The sequence below is a fragment of the Anguilla anguilla genome, chromosome 2, assembly GCF_013347855.1.
Source record: "Anguilla anguilla isolate fAngAng1 chromosome 2, fAngAng1.pri, whole genome shotgun sequence".
Taxonomy (NCBI): domain Eukaryota; kingdom Metazoa; phylum Chordata; class Actinopteri; order Anguilliformes; family Anguillidae; genus Anguilla; species Anguilla anguilla.
The window spans coordinates 76,213,537-76,227,762 of record NC_049202.1 but is presented as its reverse complement, the minus strand read 5'-3'; the positions used below and the strand labels follow the sequence as shown (position 1 = coordinate 76,227,762).

The 14,226-nt window shown below is 44.8% G+C and overlaps 1 protein-coding gene across 6 annotated transcripts in view; it reads left to right on the top strand.

The window, feature by feature from the left end:
- The window catches only part of abca5 (ATP-binding cassette, sub-family A (ABC1), member 5), a 49,702-nt gene continuing 35,476 nt past the window's right edge, over positions 1 to 14,226 (top strand). The window contains exons 1-9 of one of the 6 annotated variants that reach the window (XM_035406916.1): positions 37 to 78; positions 601 to 626; positions 3,336 to 3,469; positions 5,461 to 5,650; positions 6,705 to 6,872; positions 7,742 to 7,839; positions 8,781 to 9,010; positions 11,801 to 11,942; positions 13,926 to 14,114. In XM_035406916.1, coding sequence (XP_035262807.1) covers positions 3,368 to 3,469; positions 5,461 to 5,650; positions 6,705 to 6,872; positions 7,742 to 7,839; positions 8,781 to 9,010; positions 11,801 to 11,942; positions 13,926 to 14,114 — 1,119 coding nt within the window. In that variant the 5' untranslated portion in view covers positions 37 to 78; positions 601 to 626; positions 3,336 to 3,367. Of the gene's footprint in view, positions 627 to 2,759; positions 2,828 to 3,335; positions 3,470 to 5,460; positions 5,651 to 6,704; positions 6,873 to 7,741; positions 7,840 to 8,780; positions 9,011 to 11,800; positions 11,943 to 13,925; positions 14,115 to 14,226 lie in introns of those variants that run through there. The other 5 variants (XM_035406913.1, XM_035406917.1, XM_035406915.1 and 2 more) reach the window with 5 other exon arrangements.

Sequence of the window (14,226 nt, the reverse complement as noted above, 5' to 3'; positions counted from 1 at the left end):
GACGTGCTGAGGTTTTTCCTGATTGGTCAACGTCACTTGCCGGGGCCAGCAAAGGCGGAAATACAACTGCGTTACTGAGTACGTCTCATTATTTACAACGAAACAGAAGAATAAATAGATATATGCGCTGCCACATCGGCATTCTTATAGACAGGAAAGATATGGCGCATCGCAATTGAAATTTAAGCTCAGTTTAATCAGTTCTCAGTTGTTTATATGCATTGAGAAGGCATGTGCAATTTACGCTAACCCAAGCCGTCAGCTGTATCAAGCTGAGTTGCTAAAGCAAGATGGTTAACTAATAACACGGAATTCTGGGAATATCTAGCTGGTTTGGTATGTTCGCTACGTTTTACGACTTCATGCATCTATTTATAAAGGTTGTATTTTGTAAATCAAACGGCACTGGTACGATTTCAGTCAAAGCACCCTAGTCGGTATCTTATCCCATTCAGCCCAAGTCCACTCATTTCTGACAGTTCATAACGTTTTAGCTTGTGAGCCAACTTAGCTTAACAGCAGCGTTAGCGGCAACAAGGTAGCATTAATCGGTAAAGGTCCGACGTTTGCGGTTAGCTAATTCGTGCATGTTCCTTTCAGTTTGCTGCGCGGAGGACATCAAAACCGTAAGTATATTCAGATGCATGGATTGCTAGTTAAATATTTTTGGTATTTCATCGTGTTGTCTGTTGGGTTCGGTATGAGTACCGTCTTGCTAGATAAACGATAGCGCTACACATAACCTTTGTGTCACTTTCTTATTTTAAAACGTTAATTTGACGTTAATCTTCATGTTGTATTGGGGGATTGTCTATCCTGGCTCCATTCTTTCCAAGGCGCATCTCAAACTAGCAGCGACTTCTGCCGTTTCCAACTCAGTCAGGGTAACTTATTGACTAGAGACTGTAGGGCAGTTGTAAAAGATACTAATTTAAGAGGAATAAATTGCCTGTCGATGTGAGGTTTAGTTTCATGACGTCCCTTTAACGCTACAGTATCAGACCATAAGCGAACTGCCAAGTTTCGTCATTTGTCCGTGAGATCGTCATAGGTGCATTTATGGCACCTAATAAAAACCTCCTCAAGCAGAGGTAGTTGTGAAAATGCGAAATAGAGGACGACAGCGTTAGTTGTTTAGTTTGTGTATTCCAATCTTACCTGGATGTAAGGATAAGTGTTGATTTATTATTTGTATTACAATTTGTCGTAGCAAAACTTATTAATAGACTGTAGGCTACTGTTTATTACAGAACAAATATTAGGCTGTCCGTTACATTTAGAAGTGCACACTTGTGATGCTCAGCCACTAAGCAGCACGGCGAAGCAGCACGACGCGGCGCGTAGCCTGTCTCCACTGGTTCCGTTTGTGTCGCGCAAAGGCTTGCTTAAAGCTCTATATTCCTAGTAGCTAATCATGAAAAAGACAGTAACAGTTTAATCTCGAAGGGATATGAACACCACAACGCCATGAACACCGGAAGCTTTGAAGTACAAGTGCAATAAAGGCTTGCTTACAACTTCATTTATAAAATAGGTGCATTTTCATCGGCAAGACCACTAAATAATCTGATTTTTATTAACAAGCCCTTTTTGAAAGCACGGCGAACGAAGACATCGGAGAAGTCAAATAGGCTGAGCAATGGTTGGTTAAAAACTACCTTCCAACACTCGAGCTAACAAACAGCTGCTCGGTGCATTCACTTCTACGTCATTTTCGTTTTGTAAAAATAAATAAATAAATAACTGGAACCTGGGGAAAAGGCAAACTTAGTTTCGCTGTCTTATTTTGCGGAGGGGGTGGGGTAAATTTGAAAATACACCACAGAAAATCGTAGCCTATTGAATGACATAGAAGTGAATGCACCGAGCAGCGGTTTGTTAGCTCGAATGTTGGAAGGTAGTTTTTAACCAACCATTGCTCAGCCTATTCTCCGATGTCTTCGTTCGCCGTGCTTTCAAAAAGGGCTTGTTAATAAAAATCAGATAATCCACAGACCTTTAAAAAAATCTGATTATTTAGTGGTCTTGCCGATGAAAATGCACCTATTTTATAAATGAAGTTGTAAGCAAGCCTTTATTGCACTTGTACTTCAAAGCTTCCGGTGTTCATATCCCTTCAAGATTAAACTGTTACTGTCTTTTTCATGATTAGCTGATTTTACTAAATCTGATCCTATAAATGTTTTGACCTGAATGACAAGACAACACGGGAATTCCCAATGGTTGATTACGGATTATTTATTATTATTATGATCATTACATATTCTTCCTGAAATTGGCTCGCTTGTTAACCAAGCAAATAAATTAATACAGTTTGAGATTTGATTGTTTGATTGTTATGCAGGCTACGTTGCGATTTAAGTTTATGGTAATTCCTGAAAGCGTTTACCTTCTCACGTATTTACGAGTTAACGAAATATTACCAAATTAACAAACTGAAAAAGGTCTCTCACCAAAGTATTCACTTAACCCATAATCAACAAGTCCTGAACAAACGTGAAATACACGATGTAATCCCACTGCAGACTGCGAGAGCTACTAGGAATATATAGCTTTTACGCAAGCCTTTGCGCGACACAAACGGAACCAGTGGAGACACCCTACGCGTCGCGCCGTGCTGCTTCGCCCTGCTGCTTACGCGACGCGTGCGGTGGGTGCCCGGCGTAACAGTACTTCAACTACGCTTCAGTTACGCGCGTAGTGCGCTCGCGGTCGATACGCGTGCGGTGGGTGCCCGGCTTTACGCGACGCGTGCGGTGGGTGCCCGGCGTAAGAACCCAGAGGTGGCATTGCAATTGTCTTGAATACCAAGATCTAATAGAAAAAGGTGAGCATTCGACTGAAACTAATTTTCCACTTACAGGAAACCTAAATACTACCAAACTTGCACAGCACCCAGTGTTTTTATTTATCCGTTTATTATAGACCACAAAACTGCCGAACAAGACAGGATGCAATGAGCAATTACCGCTCTCACGGAAATAGGGCATGTGTTTGATCTGGTAGATCCATGTGCATGCTACAGGAATGCTGTATAAAGGGTTATGCCATAATTTGCGAAGCAAACCCATTACATATAAAAGATGCCTGTTATATAACAGAAACCAAAACTGTGATTATCCATAGAATGATCAGTTTGTTTTATACATTTTTGTGATTAATCCTGAAGATTCAGCACAGCTTGCAGTGCAAGAATCTCAACAATGTGTGAAATTGAATAAGACAAAGAAAGGCCAGTAGGCCAGCATTTCTCAGGGTGCAGAAGATAATGAAGTAAATAAATGTAGGAAAGCAGATTGGGATGCTTGGGGAAACACTGCCTTCGTGTGATGCAGGGTGTGCCCACCAGGAGAGTAATCTGGTAAGAATGGCACCAAACGGGAGAGATTCTGGAGTCTGGCACCAGACCAAGAGTCTGCTTCACAAAAACCTGCTGCTCAAATGGAGGACGAAGCAACAGAGTCTGCAGGTATACCTCACTACCTCTGACATAACATAACATCATTACAGAAACAGGCCATTCAGCCCAACAATGCTGACCAACTGTCTCTGTCTCTAACAGCCTCTAACTGTCTCTGTCTCTAACTGTATCTAACTGTCTCGGTCTCTGACTGTCTCTGTCTCTAACTGTCTCTAACTTCCTCTAACTCTCTCTGTCTCTAACTGTATCTAACTGCTTCTAACTGTCTCTGTCTCTAACTGTCTCGGTCTCTGACTGCCTCTAACTGTCTCTGTCTCTAACTGTCTCTAACTGCCTCTGACTGTTTCTGTCTCTGACATCCTCTAACTGCCTCTGTCTCTGCCTCTAACTGCCTCTGTCTCTCACTGCCTCTATCTCTGTCTCTCACTGCCTCTAAGTGTCTCTGTATCTCACTGCCTCTAACTCCCTCTGTCTCTCACTGCCTCTAACTGCCTCTAACTGTATCTAACTGCCTCTAACTGTCTCTGTCTCTAACTGTCTCGGTCTCTGACTGCCTATAACTGTCTCTGTCTCTAACTGTCTCTAACGTCCGCTAACTCTCTCTGTCTCTAACTGTATCTAACTGCCTCTAACTGTCTCTGTCTCTGACTGCCTCTAACTGTATCTGTCTCTAACTGCCTTTGTCTTTAAAAGCCTCTAACTGTATCTGCCTCTGACTGCTTCTAACTGTATCTGTCTCTGACAGCCTCTAACTGCCTCTGTCTCTCTCTGCCTCTAACTGTCTCTGTCTCTCACTGCCTCTAACTGCCTCTGTCTCTCACTGCCTCTAACTGTCTCTGTCTCTAACTGCCTCTAACTGTCTCTGCCTCTAACTGTCTCTGTCTCTCACTGCCTCTAACTGTCTCTGTCTCTCACTGCCTCTAACTGTCTCTGTCTCTAACTGCCTCTAACTGTCTCTGTCTCTAACTGTCTTGTCTCTGACTGCCTCTAACTGCCTCTGTCTCTAACTGCCTCTAACTGTCTCTGCCTCTAACTGTCTCTGTCTCTGACTGCCTTTAACTGCCTCTGTCTCTCACTGCCTCTAACTATCTCTGACTGCCTCTAACTGCTTCTGTATCTCACTGTCTCTCTCTCACTGCATCTAACTGTCTCTGTATCTCACTGCCTCTAACTGTCTCTGACTGCCTCTAACTGCCCCTGTCTCTGACTGCCTCTAACTGTCTCTGTCTATTACTGTCTTTAACTGCCCCTGTCTGCCTCTAACTGTCTCTGTATCTAACTGCCTCTTACTGTCTCTGCCTCTAACTGCCTCTACGTGTCTCTGCCTCTGATTGCCTCTAACTGCCTCTGTCTCTGCCTCTAACTGCCTCTGTCTCTGCCTCTAACTGCCCCTGTCTCTGACTGCCTCTAACTGTCTCTAACTGTCTTTAACTGCCCCTGTCTCTAACTGCCTCTAACTGTCTCTGTCTCTAACTGTCTCTGTATCTGATAGCCTCTAACTGTCTCTGCCTCTAACTGTCTCTGTCTCTAGCTGCCTCTTACTGTCTCTGCCTCTGACAGCCTCTTACTGTCTCTGCCTCTGATTGCCTCTAACTGCCTCTGTCTCTGCCTCTAACTGCCTCTGCCTCTCACTGCCTCTAACTGCCTCTATCTCTGTCTCTCACTGCCTCTAACTGTCTCTGTATCTCACTGCCTCTAACGGTCTCTGTCTCTGTCTCTCACTGCCTCTATCTCTGTCTCCCACTGCCTCTAACTGTCTCTGTATCTGACTGCCTTTAACTGTCTCTGTCTCTGACTGCCTCTAACTGTCTCTGCTTATAACTGCCTCTCTCTCACTGCCTCTGTCTCTGTCTTTGACTGTCTCTAACTGCCTCTGTATCTCACTGCCTCTAACTGTCTCTGACAGCCTATAACTGCCTCTAACTGTCTCTGTCTCTTACTGCCTCTAACTGCCTCTCTCTCTAACTGCCTGTAACTGCGTTGGTCTCTCACTGCCACTGCCTCTAATTTTGTGCATATGTTCCTCTGCTGTGCTACAGGAGTTGATTCTGCCCTTGATGCTTCTGGGCCTCCTGGTTCTGATCAGCACACTCAACCCTCATGTTTCCTACGCTGGCTTTAAGACTATCGACCTGGAGAATGACTTTGACCTGCCCTTCAAGTACCTGGGCTACACCCCCATCAGCAACATGACCACCCGCATCATGGAGGAGGTGTCCCATTCCCTGCGTGAGTTCCACCTGCTCATGTTCCTTTACCCCTCCACAGGCTCACCTGCAATCACTGTCCTGCTGCAGTTCACCCAGTGACTGCAGTTTTTCAAGTGTAGACGCTGTGGGTGTGGGTGTGCGTGCGTGCGTGTGCGTGTGTGTGTGTGTGTGTGTGCGTGTGCATGCAGCTGTTGAGCTGGAGATGGTGTGTGTGTGTTTTGGCAGGTGTAGATCTGGAGATGGTGTGTGTGTTTTTGCAGGTGTGGAGTCGGATTTGGTGTGAGTGTTTTTGCAGGTGTGTGTGTGTGTGTGTGTGTGTGTTTTGGCAGGTGTAGATCTGGAGATGGTGTGTGTGTTTTTGCAAGGCATTTTTTAGTGAGCGTGTTGAATCAAAAAAGGTGCATTGCATTTACATTTATTGAATTTAGTCTTTGAAGCATTTAGAACTAGCCTTTACTAACTCCTCGTTTAGGACTGCAGTTCGCCGCCTGCAAACACTGGTGTGTACACTGCGGAATCGTCCGTGTGCGTTGCTACTGTTGCTTTATTTAGAATCAGAGTAAGATGGTTTGTGTAGATCGGTAGAGTTCGCTAGTGGCCCTGGGCCCCTTCCCTCAGGCACTCCACATGTGGCAGGCTGCGTATCTCTGTGACTTCCATTGAAATGAATCATTTTCAGTTTTTTAGATCGCTCTGAACCCAGCAGACTACTGATGGAGCACAGCTGTAGCACACCAATGTTTATAATAATGTATCATGTTCAATAATAACAAATGCAGCGCTAATATCCAATAGTACAGCCCCTTTCTTCTTTGTGTCATCAATATTTCGCAACTAATCATCAGTCATTTGTGTTAGTGCAGCAGCTGTGGAGTGCCCTGCTGTGCTTGCATGCTCATGCGCAGTATTAAAGTTATTTATCAGAAAGCATTGTTGTGTTTGTTCAAGCACAGCCCTCTCCCTTTGTGCTTGGTGTAGGTAATAAGGTACTGGGTGACTGTTCTTGCCTGAAAATGATTCTTTGCTGTTCTTTGGCCATGGAGTAATCTCAGCTCTCTCTGTCCTGTGGACAGCCAAGGATGTGGTGCTGGAGATGTTCTCCAGTGAGCGGGAGCTGGAGAACGCCAGCCTGTACGAGTCCTCCAGCTTTGTGGGCGTGGTCTTCCTGGATGGGATGTCCTATCAGCTGCGCTTCCAATACAACGAGCTGCCGCTCCCCAGCGACTACACGGAGTCCTTCGGTAGTGCTGACACCACCTAAACACCACCTTAACACTGCCAAAACACCACATAAACACTGCCCAAATACTACCTAAACACTGCCCAAACACCACCTAAACACTACCCAAACACTACCTAAACACTGCCCAAACACTGCCCAAACACTGCCCAAACACCACATAAACACTGCCCAAATACTACCTAAACACTGCCCAAACACCACCTAAACACTACCTAAACACTGCCCAAACACCACATAAACACTGCCCAAATACTACCTAAACACCGCCCAAACACCACATAAACACTGCCCAAATACTACCTAAACACCACCAAAACACCGCTCAAATGCTGCCCAAACACTACCCAAATACTGCCCAAATACTACCTAAACACCACATAAAGACTACCCAAACACTACCCAAACACTACCCAAACACTGCCCAAACACCACCTAAACGCCGCCCAAACACCACCTAAACACCGCCCAAACACCACCTAAACACCACCTAGACACTGCCTAAACACTGCACAAACACCACCTAAACACCGCCTAAACACTGCCCAAACACCACCTAGACACTGCCCAAACACCACCTAGACACCGCCTAAACACTGCCTAAACACTGCCCAAACACCACCTAAACACCGCCCAAACACCACCTAAACACTGCCCAAACACCACCTCAACACCACCTAAACACTTCCCAAACACCACCTAAACACTGCCCGAACACCACCTAAACATCGCCTAAACACTGCCCAAACACCGCCTAAACACTGCCCAAACACCACCTAAACACCACTTAAACACTGCCCAAATACTTTATACTCAATAATATATCCGAGCACTGTAATATTGTGCGTTTTTCATGGTGTGTTTGTGCAGCCAGCTGTTTAGAGGATTCTTTGAACTGCAGAGCAGCAAACTACTGGTACACAGGTTTTATCTGGCTGCAGTCCCACATCGACGCCGCCATCATACAGGTGAGTGCTAATCTTCCCACTAGTGCTTCTCGACACAGGCTAGTGCTTCTGTGGTCTTAGGGTTAGGGTTAGGTAAACAGACTAGTGCTTCTGTGGTCTTAGGGTTAGGTAAACAGGCTAGTGCTTCTGTGGTCTTAGGGTTAGGTAAACAGGCTAGTGCTTCTGTGGTCTTAGGGTTAGGGTTAGGTAAACAGGCTAGTGCTTCTGTGGTCTTAGGGTTAGGGTTTGGTAAACAGGCTATTGCTTCTGTGGTCTTAGGGTTAGGGTTAGGTAAACAGGCTATTGCTTCTTTGGTCGTGCTGCACGTGTAACTGTTGCACTGCACTTGTAATGCTCGCACTGCGCTTGTAACGGCCACGCTTTACGTGTAACGTCGCACTGTGCTTGTAACGGTCATGCTGCACGAGTAACGCTCGCACTGTGCATATAACGCTCACGTTGCGCGTGCAGCGGCCATTCTGCACTTGTAATGCTCGCACTGCGCATATAATGCTCGCACTGCACGTGTAATGCTCGCACTGCACGTGTAATGCTCGCACTGCGCATATAATGCTTGCACTGCGCTTGTAACGCTCGCACTGCACTTGTAACGCTCGCACTGCGCTTGTAACGCTCGCACTGCGCTTGCAACGCTCGCATTGCACTTGTAACGCTCGCACTGCGCTTGCAACGCTCGCACTGTGTGTGTAATGGTCATTCTGCACTTGTAACGGTCATTTTGCGCTTGTAACATTCGCACTGAGCGTGTAACATTCGCACTGCACTTGTAACGGTTGCACTGCACTTGTAACGGTCATTTTGCGCTTGTAACGGTTGCACTGCGCTTGTAACACTCGCACTGCGCTTGCAACGCTCGCACTGCGTTTGTAACGTTTGCACTGAGCGTGTAACGGTTGCACTGCGCGTAACTGTTGCACTGTGCTGCCTGGTTGTGTGTGCAGATGCAGACAAAGCAGGACGTGTGGCAGGCCATGTCGGGGCTGCAGGTGGTGATGATGGGGCAGCCGGGGCGGGTGGAGATGCAGAAGTTCTCACACGTGGTCAGCTCCATCTACCTGGTGCTGGCCTTCACACCCTTCGTCTCTTTTCTCATCGCCAACGTCGCCGCTGAGAAGGAGCACCGCCTCAAAGACGCCATGAGGATGATGGGCCTGTACGACTCCGCCTTCTGGTAAAAGCTTTCCTATTGATGTGTGTGTGTGTGTGTGTGCGTGTGCGTGCGTGTGCGTGTGTGTTTGTGTGTACATGTGTGTGTGTGTGTGCACGTGTGTGGGGGTGTGTGTGCTAGTGTGTGTGGGGGGAGTGTATGTGTGTGCGCGCGTGTGCACGTGCATGTGTGTGCGCGTGTGCACGTGCATGTGTGTTTGTGTGTGCATGTGTGTGCGCGTGTGTGGGGGTGTGTGTGCTAGTGTGTGCGCGTGCGTGTATGTGTGTGTGTGCGCGTGTGTGTGCGTGTGTGCGCGCATGTGTGTGTGGGGGGCAGTTTGGGGGTGTGAGTGAGTGAGTGAGTGTGTGTGTGTGTTTCGAATAAAAACCATAGTCCAAACATTTTGTTCAATTTCTTTCTACAATAACACAAAAAGATGAGTTTTACCTAAAAAATTATCTTAAGACATGACTTTCCTTGAAATAGCCTCAAAAACTGAATTCTTCTCTACCTAAGGGTTTAAAAAAACAAATAATTAAAAACACAGGTGGCCTAATACGATTTGGCCTGTACTGTGTGTGTGTGTGTGTGTGTGTATGTGTGCATATGAATGTGTATATAAATATTAGACTTGCCATCGATGCCTCTTTCAAGCATTAATAATTGGGAAAATTTCCTGATGATTATCGATATACAGTGTATCAGCAAATGTCAAATGAAAATAAAATTGACATTACATTACAGGCATTTAGCAGACGCTCTTATCCAGATCGACTTACACAACTTTTACATAGCATCCATTTATACAGCTGGATATATACAGAAGCAATTTCGGTTAAGTACCTTGCTCAAGGGTACAACGGCAGTGTCCTACCCGGGAATCGAACCTGCGACCTTTCGGTTACAAGCCCAGTTCCTTACCCACTGTGCTACACTCCGTCCGTGTATAAAAATAAAAAATTGATTGATTGAAAATGCTGCTGGAGACCAGCCTATACTTATACCTGTTGAAAAGCCTATAGTAATGATAATTATATTCATAATCAAATACTCATAATGCTCATAATTCTCATATAAACATAATCAGAGCAGGATGTGGAAACAGAACACTTGACTGAATGAATGAATGAATGAATGAAACATTACATTTATATAGCACTTTTCCGAACGCTCAAAGTGCGGTACAGTGATGAGTGGGAACTCACCTTGAGCCAAATTGAATTTAAAATACATTTTTCGTTAAGAAGATTTATTACATTACATTTATTTGGCAGACGCTTTTATCCAAAGTGACGTACAAGAAGTCCATTTCATGGTCATAGACAACTGCTAAACACAGGTTCAGTAAGGTACAATACTTATTTTGTACAGCTATTTCTAGCCAAGAACACAGTTTAGTTCACACAGTGAACACTATTCAGACCTAACCTCTGCAAAGCCAACTAGGCGGAAGGATAAGCTACAGTATTAGGACAAATACAAATTACCAAAAAGTGCTGGGATGGGGCAACATGTAACAAGTGTCATGAAAAGGGGGGGGGGGGATTTAGAGTGAAATATACAGCGTGGTGGTGGTTAGTCTAGGTATAGTCTGAAGAGATGAGTCTTCAGGCCACGGCGGAAGATGGGTAGTGAGGGGGAGGTTCGGAGAGGGACAGGGAGTTCGTTCCACCACTGGGGAGCTAGGGTGGAGAAGCTCTGTGATCCCTTTGGGCGGGTGGGAGGGGTTACAAGGCACCCTGCTGCCGCAGAGCAGAGTGATCGAGCAGGCACATAGAATCGAGTCATGTCCTGCAAGTAGATGGGGGCTGTCCTGTTGGCAGCAGTGTAGGCAAGGGTCAGTGCTTTAAACCGGATCCTGGCAGCGACCGGTAGCCAGTGGAGAGATCGCAGCAGAGGAGTGACGTGAGAGAATTTATAGCCTAGTTTAATCAGACTATGGCATTCTAGCTATCAAATGCTATCACATTGAATATGTATATAATACATGTGTCTGTATGTGTGCATGTAATGTGTGTATGTAATACATGTGTCTGTATGTGTGCATGTAATACATGTGTATGTACATGTGTCTGTATGTGTGCATGTAATACATGTGTCTATGTGTGTATGTAATACATGTGTCTGTGTGTGCATGTAATGTGTGCATGTAATACATGTCTCTGTATGTGTGTATGTAATACGTGTGTCTGTATGTGTGTATGTAATACATGTGTCTGTATGTGTGTATGTAATACATGTGTATGTACATGTGTCTGTATGTGTGCATGTAATACATGTGTCTATGTGTGTATGTAATACATGTGTCTGTGTGTGCATGTAATGTGTGCATGTAATACATGTCTCTGTATGTGTGTATGTAATACGTGTGTCTGTATGTGTGTATGTAATACATGTGTCTGTATGTGTGTATGTAATACATGTGTCTGTATGTGTGCATGTAATACATGTGTTTGTATGTGTGCATGTAATACATGTGTCTGTATGTGTGTATGTAATACATGTGTCTGTATGTGTGTATGTAATTACGTGTGTCTGTATGTGTGCATGTAATACATGTGTCTGTATGTGTGCATGTAATACATGTGTTTGTATGTGTGCATGTAATACGTGTCTGTAATACGTGTATCTGTAATACGTGTGTCTGTGTGTGTATGTAATATGTGTGTCTGTATGTGTGTATGTAATACGTGTGTCTGTATGTGTGCATGTAATACAGGTGTCTGTATGTGTGCATGGAATACATGTGTCTGTATGTGTGCATGTAATACATGTGTCTGTATGTGTATATGTAATACATGTGTGTACATGCAGGCTTTCCTGGGGGCTGCTCTATGCAGCGTTGGTCACCGCCATGTCTATTGTGATGGCCATCATCGCCACCTGTACCGCCCTCTTTCCCAACAGCGATGTGCTCCTCATCTTCCTCCTCATCTTCCTCTATGGAATCTCCTCCGTAAGTACCCACTGGTTACCCCTCACCACCTGCGTCACATGACCCCTCATCGCCAGCGTCACCTGACCCCTGACCGCCTGCATCACGAGCCCTCACTGCCAGCGTCACATGACCCTGACCACCTGCATCACTTGAGCCCTCATCGCCAGCGTCACATGACCCCTCGCTGCCAGCGACACATCACATGGAGCCCGGTTTTTAAGGCGCTAGATAAAAACATTGGTGTATGGACCAACAGGTGTTTAGTGAGGATCAGCCTATATTATAGTATAATGTACAGTGATGGGTGTTGAAACTGTCTCCTGATCTATGGAATCTTAATTTTTTCAGTGTGCTGAGTACAGCACTGTTATAAATAATATCACCATAGTCTAGAACAGGAAGTGGACTGAACAATCTGTTTTCTAGCGGTACAAGTGAGACCAGACATGTTCCTATAAGAGACGGCTTCCATACATTTCAGTTTCTTTATCTGCTCCTGTATATGCTTTTTAAAGGTCAGTATCCTCACAATCCACATGCCCCAGTCCTTGTATTCTGAAACACATTAAATTACAGAGAATATTTTCAGGGTGTTGACTGAATTTGTCTGTGTGTTTGAAAATAACATACATTTAGTTTTGCCAGTATTAATAACAAGCTTCAGATCAACAAGGGCTTGCTGCACGGATACAAAGACATTGCAACAGCAGTTGGAGCTATTGCATATATAATGGTGTCATCTGTGTATAAATGCCACTTACGATGTTGAAATGATAGACAGATATCATCCGTATAAATTTAAAAAAGAATAGGCCCGAGAATGGAACCTTGTGGGACTCCTTTTAGTACTTAAAGGAAATCTGATTTAACCCCTTCAACCTCAATGGCCTGGGTTCCTACCACTGACATAGTTATGAAACCAAGAACAGGCTTCAGGCCCTAATCCTACCGAGGCCAGCTTATTCAACAATATATTTTGATCTACAGTGTCAAACGCCTTTGCAAGATCTTCAAAAAGTGCAGCACAGCTTAGTTAATATCCAGATGGCATTTAGAACAACAGTCATAGCTGTAATAATCCTATTCCCAGTTCTAAACGTAGACTGATTGACATTCAACACAAAGGACTGAAATTGTTAAAGTACTAAAGATTTTGAAACGTTTGCAAGACAAGAGAACTGAACTGGGAAGACAAGAGAACTGAGAAGACAATTGTCAGGGACACAACGGTCTTGAATCGTATACAGTGGCAAATCACAAGCAGCTTTCCGTACTTTATTCCAGTATTCCAGAATTTACCTGGGTTTCCAGTACACTCTGAAAAGGCATTGGATAGTTCTGACGAGTACCATGGATTAGGCCTTTTTTAACCTGTTTTTTAAATCTGAAAGTCTATTGAAAATATACACTCACTGGCCACTTCATTAGGTGACAGGAGTGGCACCCGGTGTGGTCTTCTGCTGCTGTAGCCCATCTGAGGTTTGACGTGGTGTGTGTTCAGAGATGCTCTTTTGCATACCTCGGTTGTAATGGGTGGTTATTTGAGTTAGTGTTGCCTTTCTATCAGCTCGAACCAGTCTGGCCATTCTCCTCTGACCTCTGCCATCAAGGCATTTTCACCCAGAGAACTGCTGCTCACTGGATATTTTCTCTTTTTCGGACCATTCTCTGTAAACCCTAGAGATGGTTGTGCGTGAAAATCCCAGTAGATCAGCAGTTTCTGAAATACTCAAACCAGCCTGTCTGGCACCAACAACCATGCCACGTTCTAAATCACTTACATCACCTTTCTTCCCCATTCTGATGCTTGGTTTGAACTTCAGCAGATCGTCTTGACCATGTCTACATGCCTAAATGCATTGAGTTGCTGCCACGTGATTGGTTGATTAGATATTTGCGTTAACGGGTGCAGTTTGCAGTTGAACAGGTGTACCTATTGAAGTGGTCGGTGAGTGTATATATATATATTGTGTAGTGTATATTATCTGTGTGTGTATGCAGATCTTCTTCTCCTTCATGGTGACTCCGCTGTTTAAGAAGCCCAAGTTTGCCAGCACTGTGGGCTCGATGCTGACAGTGGTGATGGGCTGCCTGTCCCTCTTCACTGTGCTGATCAAGGACTTCCCCCAGCCGCTGGTCTGGGCCCTCTGTCTGCTGTCTCCTAGTGCTTTCTCTATGGGTATCGCACAGGTACTGCACACTGTAAAAACACTATATACATTATACACATGGTATATACACTATACTCGCTATATACACTATATACATGCTATATACACTATACACACACTATACTCGCTAT